At 34.9% G+C, this 16,881-nt stretch overlaps 1 protein-coding gene across 1 annotated transcript in view; it reads right to left on the bottom strand.

Annotated features, from left to right (window-relative positions):
* LOC142235855 (band 7 protein AGAP004871-like) overlaps positions 1-16,881 on the bottom strand; it is a 102,907-nt gene that overhangs the window by 24,093 nt on the left and 61,933 nt on the right. Inside the window, exon 6 of the mRNA XM_075307109.1 lies at positions 6,854-7,057. Coding sequence (XP_075163224.1) covers positions 6,854-7,057 — 204 coding nt within the window. The remainder of the gene's footprint in view (positions 1-6,853; positions 7,058-16,881) is intronic.

The following is a 16,881-nucleotide window of genomic DNA, read 5'->3' as shown; positions in this document are numbered from 1 at the left end:
GTAAATCGGACGTAAGATATATATGGGAGCTATATCTAAATCTGAAGCGATTGCAATCTAATTTAGCACACTTGACGATACTACTAATTGTACTCCTTGTGCAAAATTTCACGCAAATCAAGGTAAAACTCTGGCTTCTGGGCCCATTTAAGTCCATATCGGGCGAAAGATGTATATGGGAGATATATCCATATCTGAACCGATTTCAATGAATATACTACTAATTGTACTCCTTGTACAAAATTTCAAGTAAATCGGGGTAAAACTTTGGCTTCTGGAGCCATATAAGTGAATATCGGACGAAAGATATGTATGGGAGCTATATCTAAATCTAAACCGATTCTTTCCAAAATCAATAGGGTTCTATTCTGACCCAAAACAGAAACTTGTGCCAAATTTGAAGTTGATTGGACTGAAACTGCGATCTGGACTTTGATTACAAAAATGTGTTCACAGACAGACGGACATGGCTATATCGACTCAGGGACCGATCCTGAGCAATATTGCCAAAGACACCATATGTCTATTTCGTCTCCTTCTGGGTTTTGCAAACATATGCACTAACTTATAATACCCTGATCCACTGTGTGGCACAGGGTATAAAAAAGGAAAGAACTGATATACAGGAAAGACTTCATGGATGCCATCAGGACTACGCTACACAGAAAAAAGTCCGTAGTTATACTAACGCTAAAATGAACTTATTTTTATTGTAAACTAGTATTTGTTTGTAGTTAAATTGTATTATATTTATTCGAAATTTTCCTTATCAAACATTGTAGGAATTATAGAGTAGAGGTATGCACGTGACACGCGTGAGTCACGACATTTAAAAGATTTTCGTGCGTGAGTACAAATTTTATTTTCGTGAGCGTGCGTGAGAGTGAGACCTACCAAAAAATATCGTGCGTGAGCGTGAGTAATATATTACTCACGTGCACACCTCTATTATAGAGGGTATAGAGTTCAATTGCCATACACATCAGTTCAATGTGAACTAAAGCAGAAGAAAATTTTCGTACGAGAATGAGCCAATTTTTTCTTTAATTGTAGTTAATTTTTTCTTCTTTGAGAGGGTGTAATTTCGAGAACTGCAGTTAAAATATGCACCGGTGCATACAATTTTTCCTATTTTAACAATGCTTTATGGAAATCTAGAAAAGTGGACTACAATTTAGTTCAATAGCGTAATGTTTTTTTATAAATTTAGAGCCGTAAACTTTAGATTGCATAATATTTAGTGTAACTCCATCGTTTTTTTCAGTGTATTGGAAACAATAAGATTAAGGAAAATCAAAAAAAAAAATCTGCAAATTATTATCAATGCAAATCAGATATATTAGCCGTCCCTCATTTATACTTGACATATTTCATATAAATTCGGAATGACATGTGAAATGTCATCAAAAACCCCCTTGGCTATTTACCAAACTCACAGTAAAAACCAATATCATATTCCAATTAGCAAAACCATGTAGTTAGTGATAGCAGCCCCCAGTTTTGCAGAAATGTGGTATTGATGATTGTATGATATTCTATTAGGAAATGTTTCTAAGTCATTCATGTGGTATCCCATTAATTGTCAAACCAAGGCCATTTTAGGTGAATACAAATTAAGGAGAAACGAAACAATTAGCCCATGCATCGAAAAAGGAAATTCAACAAGTATATACGGCCGTAAGTTCGGCCAGGCCGAATCTTATGTACCCTCCACCATGGATTGCGTAGAAATTTCTACGAAAGACTGTCATCCACAAATTTCAACTCACATGGTTGTTAAATATCATATGCTACCACCACGTACCAAATTTCAACCAGATCGGATGAATTTTGCTTCTCCAAAAGGCACCGGAGGTCAAATCTGGGGATCGGTTTATATGGGAGCTATATATTATTATGGACTGATAGGAACCAATTCCTGCATGGTTGTGTGATACCCTATACTAACATCACGTACCAAATTTCAACCGAATGTGCTCTTCCAAGGTGCTCCGTAGGTCAAATCTGGGGATCGGTTTGTATGGGGCCTATATATAATTATGGACCGATATCGACCAATTTTTGCATGGGTGTTTGAGGCCATATATTAACATCACGTACCAAATTTCAACTGAATCAGATGAATTTGGGTCTTCTAAGAGGCTCCGGAGGTCAAATCTGGTGATCGGTTTATATGGGGGCTATATATAATTATGGACCGCTATGGACCAATTTTTGCATGGTTGTTAGAGACCATACACTAACACTATGTACCAAATTTCAGCCGGATCGGATGAAATTTGCTTCTCTTAGAGGATCCGCAAGCCAAATCGGGGGATCGGTTTATATGGGGGCTATATATAATTATGAACCGATGTGGACCAATTTTTGCATGATTGTTAGAGACCATATACCAACACCATGTACCAAATTTCAGCCAGATCGGATGAAATATGCTTCTGTCAGAGGCTCCACAAGCCAAATCTGAGGGTCCCTTTATATGGGGGCTATACGTAAAAGTGGACCGATGTGGCCCATTTGCAATACCATCCGACCTACATCAATAACAACTACTTGTGCCAAGTTTCAAGTCGATAGCTTGATTCGTTCGGAAGTTAGCGTGATTTCAACAGACGGACGGACGGACGGACATGCTCAGATCGACTCAGAATTTCACCACGACCCAGAATATATATACTTTATGGGGTCTTAGAGCAATATTTCGATGTGTTACAAACGGAATGACAAAGTTAATATATCCCCCATCCTATGGTGGAGGGTATAAAAATGAATTGTTCGAACAATTTAAGGTCAAAATATCCTTATATGTTTTGTATTGAATTTTTTTTCTGCCATCAAAATAATTCTATGTTTTTAGATAAATATAATAATTACTTTTATTCTTAGTATTAGTTTTTATGCCCTTAACATAGGATGGAGTGGGGGTATACTAACTTTGTCATTCCAAATGCAATGCATTGAATTATTTCAGGCTCTATTAAGTATATATAAATTCCGGGTCGTGCTGATATTCTGAGTCGATCTAGCGTCTGTCTGTCCGTCTGTAATTATATAGAGTCTCCATATAACCGATCCCCACATTGACTTCCTAAACTTCTTTGAGGAGCAAATTTCATCCTATCTGATTGATATTTGGAACGTAGTTGTCTTCTAACAACGTCGAAAAAATTGGTTCATAATTATATGGAGGATCCATATAAACCATATATGGAGCATCCATATAAAATAATTTTTCTGAATTATTACAGTCAAGTCGACCTTAGCCCAAACAGTTTTTCTTTTATGTTATGATACCCATTTTTAAGTGAAATCATTTAATTATAAGGACAATACGACTTCATTGAAAAGTTGATCGACTTTTGGACAAGGAAAAAAACTTTATATCAGAGAAATGCGTCTTCTATGCTAAGCAAAATTTGCATTCGTATTTTAATGACATGAAATCTTTGACTTCACGACAATATTTTTTTCAGTGCATATATGAATGATAATATGGATGATGAACGTTGAAATTAAATACGAGATGGTAAATTTCCAACTTCACGCAAATCGGATAAACCCATCCTCCGATTTGGCTTGCGGAGCCTCTAAGAGATGCAAATTTCTTCCGATCCGGCTGAAATTTGGTACATGGTGTTAGTATATGGTCTTTAATGACCGTGCAAAAATTGGTCCACATCGTTCCATAATTATATATAGCCCCCATATAAATCGATCACCAGAATTGACCTCCGCAGCCTCTTGGAAGAGCAAAATTCATCCGATTCGGTTGAAATTTGGTACGTGATGTTAGTATATGGGATCCAATAACCATGCAGGAATTGGTTCATATCAGTCCATAATTATATAGATCCCCCATATAAACCGATCCCCAGATTTGACCTCCGGTGCCTTTTGAGAAGCAAAATTCATCCGATCTGGGTGAAATTTGGTACGTGGTGGTAGTATATGATATTTAACAACCATGCCAAAAGTGGTCCATATCAGTCCATAATCACATATAGCCCCCATATAAACCGATCCCGAGATTTGGTTTTGGAGCCTCTTGGAGGAGCAAATTTCATCCGAGTCAGTATAAATTTGGTACATTGTGCTAGTATATGGCCGTTAACAACCATGCCTAACTAGGTCCATATCGGTCTATAGTTATATATAGCCCTTAGATAAATCGATCCCCAATCACACAAAAATTGGTCCATATCAAGTTCATAATTCTATATAGCCCCCATATAAGCGACCCCGATATTTCAATTCTGGGTCTCTACGTACCGTGCAAAAGTCTATGTCGATTCGTAATTATTTGTAGACTGACCTATGCATAACTTTTTTGTCTAATATATAACACGTATGGACTAACTCACAATTTAGAAAACGATGTTAAGAAGTTTTAAGATACCACAACTCAAGTAATTCGATTGTGGATGAAATTCTTTGGTAGAAGTTTCTACGCAATCCATGGTGGAGGGTACACTTTCCTTTTTGTGTTCACATAAAACCACGTGCCACTTCTGAATAAATAAATTAACACAATAATTCCGTATTCTCCGTCCATTCCAAGAAACAGTCAACACACGACTGACGCGCAAAATGAAAATCGTGTGTACCTGCTCAATGTTTTTATAAAATTATTTTCGCTGCAAATTTCAACCAGATCGGATAAAATTTGTTTCTCTTAGAGGCTCCGCAAGCCAAATCGGGGGATCGGTGTATATGGGGGCTATATACAATTAATGACCGATGAGGACCAATTTTTGCGTGGTTGTTAAAGACCATATACTAATATCATGTACCATATATCAGCCGGATCGGATGAAATTTGCTTCTCTTAGAGGCTCCGCAAGCCAAATCGGGCGATCGGTTTATATGGGGGCTATATGTAATTATGGACCGATGTGGACCAATTTTTGCATGGTTTTTAGAGACCATATACTAACATCATGTACCAAATTTCAACCGGATCGGATGAAATTTGCTTCTCTTAGAGCAATCGAAAACCAAATTTTGGGGGTCCGTTTATATGGGGACTATACGTAAAAGTGGACCGATATGGCCCATTTGCAGTACCATCCGACCTACATCAATAACAACTACTTTTGTCAAGTTTCAAGTCGATAGCTTGTTTCGTTCCGTGTTACCGTGATTTCAACAGACGGACGGACGGACGGACACGCTCAGATCGACTCAGAATTTCACCACGACCCAGAATATATATACTTTATGGGGTCTTAGAGCAATATTTCGATGTGTTACAAACGGAATGACAAAGTTAATATACCCCCATCCTATGATGGAGGGTATAATAAAGAGGAACTAAACCTTGTTTTTATAGATCTTACTGTTTCACTGTTTCACTGTTTCCCAATGTTTTCATTTTACTGTAACAAGTACACTGAATGAAATATTGTCGTGTGGCCAAAGATTTGATGTCCTTAAAATAAGAATACAAATTTTGCTTAGCTTAGACGACGCATTTCTCTAACATAAAGTTTTTTCCATGTTCAAAAGTCGATAAACTTTTCAATGAAGTCGTGATGTCCTTATAATTAAGTGATTTGACTTGAAAATGGGTATCATAACATGAAAGAAAAAATTTTGAACTAAGGTCAACTTGACTTAATAATTCAGAAAAAATCTTTAAAACAAATGAAATTGTCTTTAAATTTGTTGCATTTTTGCATCTTGACTACAAAGCAAAAATCGTTAAAAAATAGGACATGTTTTTCAACACTTTATTTTAAAGACGTTTTTACTTAAAACATATTTAGAAATATTATGTTTGGAGAAAGTTTTCTTTACTCTAATACTTTTTTGTGTACGTTAGTTAAATTAACTAAACCCGAGGAAAAAAGTATACTCAAATGAAGCATAAAGATTAACTAAATTCGTGTCTTTAACAAAATAGTTCAGAATTTCTTTAAATTTGTAAATTTTACCAAAAATGCGTCCATCGTGAACTTCGTATGTCACTAAAGACATTCTTGCAATTTTGAACTCCAAGTTTTTTCTTCAAACTACAAAATTTTCTTTAACAAGTGAAAAAACTTAGTTATGTCTAATAAATTTTCTTGTATTTGTCGAAAAATATTTACTTATTTTTATGACATCGGCGTGATGCCAACGTTTGTAATACTGTTTAGTTAAAATTTTCTACAAATATTCAAAATTTTCTAAAATTAACCGAAAGTTTTCTTCCTGGTGGGTTCACTGTTTTTTCAGTCTACGTTCCGATTTGTTTTGACGAAACAAAAAAAAGTGCCCGTAATACGAAAATGATAAACAAAACTCATGCTTTTTTTAAATGTCTTTTCTCTTGGTTCCGAATGAGCATATTCAATTTTTGGCGGTCTTATATCACAACATATATATGTTTACTCCAAATTTGTAAATTTATACTTGTTTATATTCACACATAGTATTTTTCCAATCCAATTGGTTACTTTCATTATTTTACTTCCAGCATACACTTTATGTCTCTCTTTCTAAACACATATATGTTTATAGTATGTTTCTAAATTAATATATGTTTGCATCCAAGCATATTATATTTACAAACATTTTATGTCCCAAACATAATATGTTCTAACATATTAACATATATGTCCCAAACATATTATGCTAGTTTATGAACATTATATGCTTGCACTTAAAAATATTGTTTTTAAAAATTTGAGTTCAAACATATAATTTTTACACCCAAACATATGAAAAACAGTATTTTTCGTCCGTGTAGCAAATACTCGTATGTGATATGTAGCCAAAGGTGTTTACAAGTGATATGTGGCAATGAAATATAACAATGTGATAGATATGTATGATATGTGATTGTGATGGTACTGGGTTTGGTTGAGCTTACCTGCATTGAGCCAGATATAGATACACGCTCACTTAGTATTTCATGCAAATGCCGAGTTGCCATTGTGTTTTGTAGAGTAGTCTGCGCCAATAATTGTGTCGAGTGATGAACATTATCCACCTTCGTTATAGAAATTGTCGCATTTGAAACGCGATAGTAAACCACTGCATCCACTGATACTGTTACGTTATCCTTGGTCAAAACCTATAAAATGCACCGCAGTGGCATTTTTTTTTTGGGAGGAATTTTGTGTTTGTTAATAGAATCATATTGGCTGTCTCTTTTTGAGTTGATTTGTACGAATACACTCAAGTATGTGGTATAAATGCATTTGTACATTTGTTTCTCACATTCTCATTTTCGCGCTCTCTATCTCAATGCATAGACATTTAGAGAGAGATCATTTTTATTAATTTGTATAAATGTGAATCTAAACTCCTGATAGTGTCATTCGTACAGGGGCTATTTCTTCAATGACATTTATGATACAAGCATACATATGCATTTATATAGTAACACATATACACACAGAGAAAAAGGACATTGATATAAAGTCCAATTAAATTAAAAGAGAGAAAAACACATTCAAAATATTGGGTTTTGGATGCAATTTTGATTTTCATATGGAATGTTTCTGTCGCCATCAATTGTCTGTTTATTGTTTTTTTTTTCGTTGGACCTGAAAAGCCTCTATACATAGAAAAGAAAAATCGTATTAGTGATGTAAAATTTGAAATTATCTGTATTTGAAAAAAAATCTTTCTTTTTTAGAATTTTTCATTTTTTCTCGAATATTTACCCAACCTAATTATGTCCACATATGCAGATTAAACAAGTAAGTAAAGTCTAAAGTCGGGCGGAGCCGACTATATTATACCCTTCACCACTATGTAGACAAACATTTGTGTTACCATCTCAACTACTTCAAATTTGATGGGAGCAATATAAAGGTTTGCATTTCCAGATACAAATACTGTTAACCCTTTCACTATGTCCACTTAGAAGGACATTCGAAAAAGACACCAAATTCTATTTTCCCACCTAGTTTCGATTTATTTTAAAGTAGAGACTTTAGTCTAAGTAAGCTATAAATATTGTCCATATTGGTGAGGTCTAAAATACATTTTTTAACTTCTTTAACAATAAACGAAAAATACGCAAATTTGAGACAATTTTTCTACTGTATATTTCTGGTAAATGGACATTTATGCAAAAACTATAGCTGATACTTTTTCGGGTTCTTTTTTGTATTTTTTCTCACACTTTGAAAGATATTATAGGCCAAATAGCGCTTATTTTTTTATGGCCAGTTGGTCACAATTCAAGAATCAAATTTTCAGAAGAAGCTCATATAGCTCTTTAAGTATTTGAGGAAGGTTTTCAAAATTACCATTTTTGTTCTACATGCTGTTAGTACAAGTAAAAACAGAAGAAAAATAAAAGTTTTTAACATTAGGTTTATTTCGGTAGTGACGGTTAGGTTAGGTTATGTGGCAGCCCAATGGAGCAGGCTCACTTAGACTATTCAGTCCATTGTGATACAACAGTGGTGAACTTCTCTCTTATCACTGAGTGCTGCCCGATTCCATGTTAAGCTCAAAGACAAGGGACCTCCTTTTTAGAAGCTTTGAAACCTCCACTTAGAGAAGCTTTGAAACCCTCAGATATGTCACCAGCATTACTGAGGTGATTTTCAATGTATTGCAAACAATATACTCCGATTTAGTTGTATTTTACAACAATATTTTTCCAAGATTTATCCAACCTAATGAAAATGTCCTTATCACAGGTATGGTAATAGTCAATGCCAGTTGAGTGTACAGGAAAAACTTCATAACTTTACAACTGCTGGTTAATTAACATAGAAGGCCAACAAATTTTAAAATGGGGCATTTTTATAATTTTTTCTGACTTAGGAGTGGCGATTTGACAAGAGAATGGGATGGATCTCGCAAAGATACGTAGTGAATGGTTTCTTTTTGGAAAATATTTGGCGAAATCGGGCGATATTTATAGAAAGCAATCAATTATTTATATTAATAATTTTTATACCCTCCATCATAGGATGGGGGTATATTAACTTTGTCATTCCGTTTGTAACACATCGAAATATTGCTCTAAGACCCCATAAAGTATATATATTCTGGGTCGTGGTGAAATTCTGAGTCGATCTAAGCATGTCCGTCCGTCCGTCCGTCCGTCTGTTGAAATCACGCTAACTTCCGAACGAAACAAGCTATCGACTTGAAACTTGGCACAAGTAGTTGTTATCGATGTAGGTCGGATGGTATTGAAAATGGGCCATATCGGTCCACTTTTACGTATAGCCCCCATATAAAGGGGCCCTCATATTTGGCTTGTGGAGCCTCTAACAGAAGCATATTTCATCCGATCCAGCTGAAATTTGGTACATGATGTTGGTCTGTGGTCTCTAACAACCATGCAAAAATTGGTCCACATCGGTCTATAATTATATATAGCCCCCATATAAACCGATCCCCCGATTTGGCTTGCGAGGCCTCTAAGAGAAGCAAATTTCATCCGATCCGCCTGAAATTTGGTACATGGTGTTAGTATATGGTCTCTAACAATCAAGCAAAAATTGGTCCACATCGGTCCATAATTATATATAGCCCCCATATAAACCAATCCCCAGATTTGGCTTGTGGAGCCTCAAAGAGAAGCATATTTCATCCGATCCGGCTGAAATTTGGTTCGTGGTGTTGGTATATGGTCTCTAACAATCATGCCAAAATTGGTCCACATCGGTCCATAATTATATATAGCCCCCATATAAACCGATCCCCAGATTTGGCTTGCGGAGCCTCAAAGAGAAGCAAATTTCATCCGATCCGGCTGAAATTTGGTACATGATGTTGGTATATGGTCTCTAACAACCATGCAAAAATTGGTCCACATCGGTCCATAATTATATATAGCCCCCATATAAACCGATCCCCAGATTTGGCTTGTGGAGCCTCTAAGAGAAGCATATTTCATCCGATCCGGCTGAAATTTGCTACATGGTGTTGGTATATGGTCTCTAACAATCATGCAAAAAGTGGTCCACATCGGTCCATAATTATATATAGCCCCTATATAAACCGATCTCCACATTTGGCTTGCGAAGTCTCAAAGAGAAGCAAATTGCATCCGATCCGGCTGAAATTTGGTACATGGTATTGGTATATGGTCTCTAGCAACCGTGCAAAAATTGGTCCATATCGGTCTATAATTATATATAGCCCCCATATAAAACGTTCTCCAGATTTGACCTCCGGAGCCTCTTGGAGGAGCAAAATTCATCCGATACGGTTAAAATTAGGAACGTGGTGTTAGTATATGGTCGCTAACAACCATACCAAAATTGGTCCAATCACACAAAAATTGGTCCATATCGGTTCATAATCATGTTTGCCACTGAGCCAAAAATAATATACCAAAATTTTATTTCTAGAGAAAATTTTGTTAAAATTTTATTCGGTTCATAATAAAATTTTCATCATTGTCAAAATTTTATTTCTATAGAAAATTTTGCTCAAATTTTATTCGGTTCATAATCATGGTTGCCACTCGAGCCAAAAATAATCTACCAAGATTTTATTTCTATAGAAAAATTTGTCAAAAGTTTATTTCTATAGAAAATTTTCTTAAAATTTTATTTCTGTAGACATTTTTGTCAAAATTTTCTTTCTATAGAAAATTTTGTGAAAATTTTTATTTCTATAGAAAATTTTGTGAAAATTTTATTTCTATAGAAAATTTTGTTAAAATTTTATTTCTGTAGAAAATTTTGTCAAAATTTTATGTCTACTTTGTCAAACTGAATTATATACGTATTGGATCGATCTTTTTTTTGATTTAGTATATACCACGTATGGACTTACACACAATTTAGAAGACGGTGTTAGGAGGTTTTAAGATACCTTGCCATCGGCAAACGTTACCGCAACTTAAGTAATTCGATTGTGGATGGCAGTGTTTAGAAGAAGTCTCTACGCAATCCATGATGGAGGGTACATAAGCTTCGGCCTGGCCGAACTTACGGCCGTACATACTTGTTTGTCCTGCATTTTGCTATATGGTATCATTTATTTTTATTTGCAGTTCCATGATGCCTGCGTTTGTACATTTGATGGGCACGGTGTAAATATGAAATAATTACTTATTGTTGAAATTGAAATAAAATAGAGTGTGTAAAAATATATGATGTTAGCTTGAACGGCATTATAAATACAAATAAACAATTAATTAGTTTATAAATAAATAAAAACAAACAAATAAAGTTAATTTTGTGTTTTCATTTCTCAAGTGGCGTCCTTTTTCGACGATGAAAAAAGTTTTTTCATAAAGATCAAAACATTTTAGGTTGTGACCATGTTCTTTTAACTAGGAGTAAAACATTTTTAATGAATACCATAACATTTTAAATCGTGACCATTGTCTTTTCATTCAAACGAAATTCTTTTTATCAATATAATAACATTTTAGATGAGGACAATTATATTTTTCTTAGAACCATGTTCACTGAGCCAACATGGTTGCAGTTTAAAATGTTACATGGTCTCCGCAAAAATAGCTCCTATCATATTATTTTGCTCTTCGAATATGATTGTGACAATCATGTTTCTTCTCTGCGTGAAGATGCGTCTTGTATGCTAAGCAAAATTCGCATTCCTATTTCAAGAACATGCAATCCTTGGCCTCACGACAACATTTTTTTTCAGTGTAGTTTGTTAGATTTAAATAAAAGGTTCATCAAACAATTGATTATGTTTTTAACATGAATAAACCTTTTAATTTTTCAACCGGCTTGGATGAAATTAGCTCTTCCAGGGGTGTTCGCAACCCAAATGTGGGGTTCAGTTTATATGGCGGCTTTACCTAAAAAAACTCCGATATGACCCATATTTATTACCATCTGGCCTACATCAATAGGATGTAATTGTGCCAATTGTGTGATTTTGTGTTTGAGATTTCAACAGACGGACGGACGTCGCTGGATCGACATAGAATTTCCCAACGACCCAGAGTATATATATGTGTATATATATATAGCAGTGGGAATGGTTTGGTTCTTCTCTGAAAATGCCTAGTTAGCTTCTTGATTGTTTGTTGATTTGCACCTTTTGATGGTTTCTTGTCAAATGCACTAACTGGCAACTATCGTTGGTAGTAGATGACCTTATGGACATCAAGGTAACTAGGAGGATTTAAAAATGTATGGTATTTCCAGGACAAGGATAATTTACAATTATCCTTGACAGAAAGTGTGCTCTTTACTGATAAATGTCAAAATGAAAGCCGTAAATACAAAGGGATGGTAGGCTTGGTAAGGTAATTTCTTGCTAAGGCATATAAAAGGTGGATGGCTGATACGTAATGCAACAAAGTAAAATGCTTCATTCGATTTTCTTTTGGTCAACAGCAAACCAGCATTACCCACCACCCAATTTTAGTATCAGTTTTGATATTTTTGAATTGACTACTTTTGGCACGAATTATGGATTTCAAACGGCTGTTAGAGTCATCACATGCTAAACGAAAGAGGCTCTGTTGGCCCATTTCCAGCAATGTACCATCTTGAGATGATCGACACTTTGGTATGTTTTAGTGTCAACTTTACTGTCCGAAATACGTCTGTTGCAAAAGTGTTACCGATTGATATCGGCCGTGACCATAGTGCCGTAATTAGGTGAGGAATTTGCTTTTTAAACTATTTAAACTTAGTAGATGACACTGACAAAATCGATGAAATCTTGTTCATTTGGATAATTTCTGGAGTTGTTAGCGTTATTTTTTAACCAATTTTGGACGCGATGCAATAGTGCTAGTGGCACGGCGATGACCAATGGTAGGAAAAACAACAAAATTAATCACATTTAAACGATAGCCACTTGTGGTTTTTCAGCCAAATATGAAACAATCACACTTGAATTCTAATGGATCAAAAATAGGGAGTTCAAATAGCCGTGTTTTTATACCCTAAACCACATAGTGGTCAGGGTATAATAAGTTTGTGCATTTGTATGTAACGCCAAGAAGGAGAAGTCTGAGACCCATCGTTTAGTATACCGATCGTCTTAGAATTAAATTCTGAGTCGATTTAGCGATGTCCGTCTGTCTGTCTGTCTGTTGATGTATTTTTGTGTGCAAAGTACAACTCGCAGTTTTAGTCCGATTGTCCTAAAATTTGGTATGGGGTCCTGCTCCGGCTCAAAGACGATCCCTATTGATTTTGGAAAAAATAGGTTCAGATTTAGATATAGTTGCCATATATATTTTTCACCGATCTGGTCATAATTGGCGTGTATATCAACCGATCTTCCTCAAATTCCGAACATCCCAATATTTTATGAGTCTCGAAAAACTTGCAAAATATCATCCAAATCGGTTCAAATTTAGATATAGCTCCCATATATAGCTTTCGCCCGATTTACACTCATATGACCACAGAGGCCAATCTGTTACTCCGATTTAGTTGAAATTTTGCACAGGCAGTTGAATTAGCATTATTGCTATGCGTGTCAAATTTGGTTGAAATCGGTTCAGATTTAGATATAGCTCCCATATAAATCTTTCGCCCGATTTACACTCATATGACCACAGAGGCCAATTTTTAACTCCGATTTAGTTGAAATTTTGTACAGGGAGTAGAATAAGCATTGTTGCTATGCGTGCCAAATTTGAAATCGGTTCAGATTTAGATATAGCTCCCATATATATGTTTTTCTGATTTCGACAAAAATGGTCAAAATACCAACATTTTCCTTGTAAAATCGCCACTGCTTAGTCGAAAAGTTGTAAAAATGACTCTAATTTTCCTAAACTTCTAATACATATATATCGAGCGATAAATCATAAATAAACTTTTGCGAAGTTTCCTTAAGATTGCTTCAGATTTAAATGTTTCCCATATTTTTTTACTAACATTGTGTTCCACCCTAGTCCATTAGCCGACTTAAATTTGGAATCTATAGATTTTGTAAAAGTCTATCAAATTCTGTCCAAATCGAGTGATATTTAAATGTATGTATTTCGGACATACCTTATATATAGCACCCAACACATTTGACAGATGTGATATGGTATCGAAAATTTTGATATATAAAGTGGTGCAGCGTATAATATAGTCGGCCCCGCCCGACTTTAGACTTTCCTTACTTGTTTAACTGTATGTTTGTTTTATCCAAAATTCTAAACCGATCGTTTTTTTTCGAAACATATCAATCAAAATACTCGTTTACTGATAGTATATGTCGGACTAAAATTCGGAAAGGAAAGGAATTCACAACAAAGCGAAATTTCGTTTGACTAAAATTTCGTTTCGAAGGCAAATATGTGAAATCGTTGAGCGGTCAAGATAGTCAAAGATTATTTTGTGCAACTTAGTGCAAACATTTGTAAGTAGTCATTGAGTTTTCATCTTCTATATCGCTCTAACAAAAATCTACCTTCGGAAAAAACATATGACATATAGAAATTGCATTGAAATACCCGAAAACCGATGATCAAAAACCGGGTTTCGCAGTTAACCGAAAATTCCACTGTTTTCACTATTCCGGTTTGGTTAATCTGTTAACCGGTATCGGTTTTGGACATCCTAAGCAAAATATGTTTGTATGCTTGCAGACAATAAAATTAACTGTCACTGCACTGAAAAAAATATTGTCGTGAGTCCAAAGACCTTAAAATACGAATCCCTATTTTGCTTAGCATAGAAGAGGCATTACGCTGATATAAAGTTTTTATCCCTGTCCAAAAGACCATAAACTTTGTCGTTTTGTTCTTATGGTTAAGTGATTCGGGTTAAAATGAAGGAAGATTTGGTTTGTCTAAAATCAAGTTGGCTTTAATGATCTGCGAAAATTCTTATAAATTAATGAAAATTTCCAACACTTCATCTTAAGGGCTTTTGGACTTGAATTAAAGCTTAGTTTCTACTTGTAGTCAAGTCGTTAACACGACTTTAAAGGATTTACTGATATACGGTTGCCACTCGAGCCAAAAATAATCTACCAAAATTTGGAGAAAATTTTACCAAAAAACTACCAAACAAAAATCTTATTTTTCCAAATTTTATTTCTATTGGATCTTTTCAAAATTTTCTTTCTGTAGAAAATGTTGTCAAAATTTTATTTCTATAGAAAATTTTTGTCAAAATTTTATTTCTATAGAAAATTTTTGTCAAAATTTTATTTCTATAGAAAATTTTGCCAAAATTTTCTCTCTTTTATCAATATGCTTTTTTTTATCAGTAAAGAACACACTTTCTGTCAAGGATATTTACAATTATGTATGTCCTGGAAAGACCATGCATTTTTAAATCCTCCTAGCACACAATCAATACTTTTCCATGGTGTCCATACGGTCAACTACTACGCCTGATAGTTGCTATTTAGTACATTTGACAAGAAACCATCACAAGGTGGAAATCACCAAACCAACAAGAAGCTAAATAGGCATTTTCAGAGAAGAGCAAAACAACTACCACTGCCACTTTGTTGACCTACGAGCTTCACTGGCATATAAGAAATGATGGAATTTACCATAATTCCCTGAAAGAAAACCAAAATAATGTTCTTTCATGGACAGCAAAAGGTAATCAGAATTACTTTAGGATTGTTTAAGTACTCAGTTATATTGGAAATTAATTTTCACAGTGGAATAAGCATGGTGACGATATATTTTATTTCTAAAGAAAATTTTGTCAAATTTTTATTTCTATAGACTAGCGTAACCCGGCCCGCTTCGCTGCGCCTTCCGAAGCGTATTTGGAGGAACATTTTGCGTTAACTTAGTCAACTGTATCCTTCGTGCTGAAAACAAATTCGAAAAGATTTGAATTCTTTTAAACAAATCGGACTACTTGATTTTTCGTTTATAGGTATAAATACGGCGGGAGAGGGTGTACCCTTTCCTCCAAATTTTTTTAATAATGTTCTGTATTCAAGTATTTGGACAATCTTCTATATTTCTTGTGAATTTTAAGTGTGGTTTGTCAAGGAAAGATATCCTTTTCCTCAACAAATCTGAAAATTAAGCACTATATTATCCAATAAATCGGAAAAAGCAAACGTAGTAAAAAATTTTATCACATTAACATTTGCTAAAATGTTGGAAAATGATGTACCCTATACCTTGGCTACCAATTTCATGTAAATTTAAGTTCTTTACTAAAAAGAAGTGTGGCAGAAGCCTGTGCAAAAATCATAAAATTATGTACCGAGTTCCCATTTATGGACAACCCTCTACTTTCAATTTAAGAAAAAAAAAAAACGGACAAAAGGGCACCCTCCCCACCTTCGCACCACTCCGACCTGATATCGGACTATCACGTACCTTATATTCTTTTCGCAACTACTCAATGGTCCCTATAAATTCTATCGAAGTAAATCGATAAAGTTTATTTCAATTTTCCCCTTCCCCAACCAGATATCGAAAAATCATATACCAATTTAAAAATCATGTATAAATTTATCACCTCCTCCCACGTTCCCTGTAAATTTCAAGTAGATCGGCGATGTTTAAATTTTGCTCTATTGTTTTAAAGGGACGTCACTTTCCCCGATGCAATATCGACAAACAGTGAATAGCACCCCTAACCTTCCCTGAAAATTCTTAAAACTTTCCTTCAAGTGTGCGGCAAGGAAGGTTGCCTCTTCGTTCATAACCTTCCCCCACTGCTTTTGTAAATTTCAAGAAAACTTAATTTTTTTTTTGCAGTTTTAGAGGAGGATCTCCTCCCCAACCAAATATCGAAAAGTGATGTAGCGTATCTTTTGTAAACGTCCCGGAAAATGTCAAACAAATTATAAGCCTAAAGGGGCGGCCTCTCTTCCGTCCAAATATCACAAAATCAGGTATCAACTATTAATATCGTAACCTCTCCCCAGTCCACAAGTAACTCGGTAAAGTTTAATTGTTTCTCTGTATGTACTTAAGAGAAGCGGATGTCTCCCTATGCCCTTTTATTTTTATTAAAAAATCAGGAACCTGATATAAATTTCATAACCCGTTTTTTTCCG

The sequence above is a fragment of the Haematobia irritans genome, chromosome 4 (genome assembly GCF_050003625.1).
Source record: "Haematobia irritans isolate KBUSLIRL chromosome 4, ASM5000362v1, whole genome shotgun sequence".
Taxonomy (NCBI): domain Eukaryota; kingdom Metazoa; phylum Arthropoda; class Insecta; order Diptera; family Muscidae; genus Haematobia; species Haematobia irritans.
This window is presented reverse-complemented; position numbering and strand designations above follow the sequence as displayed.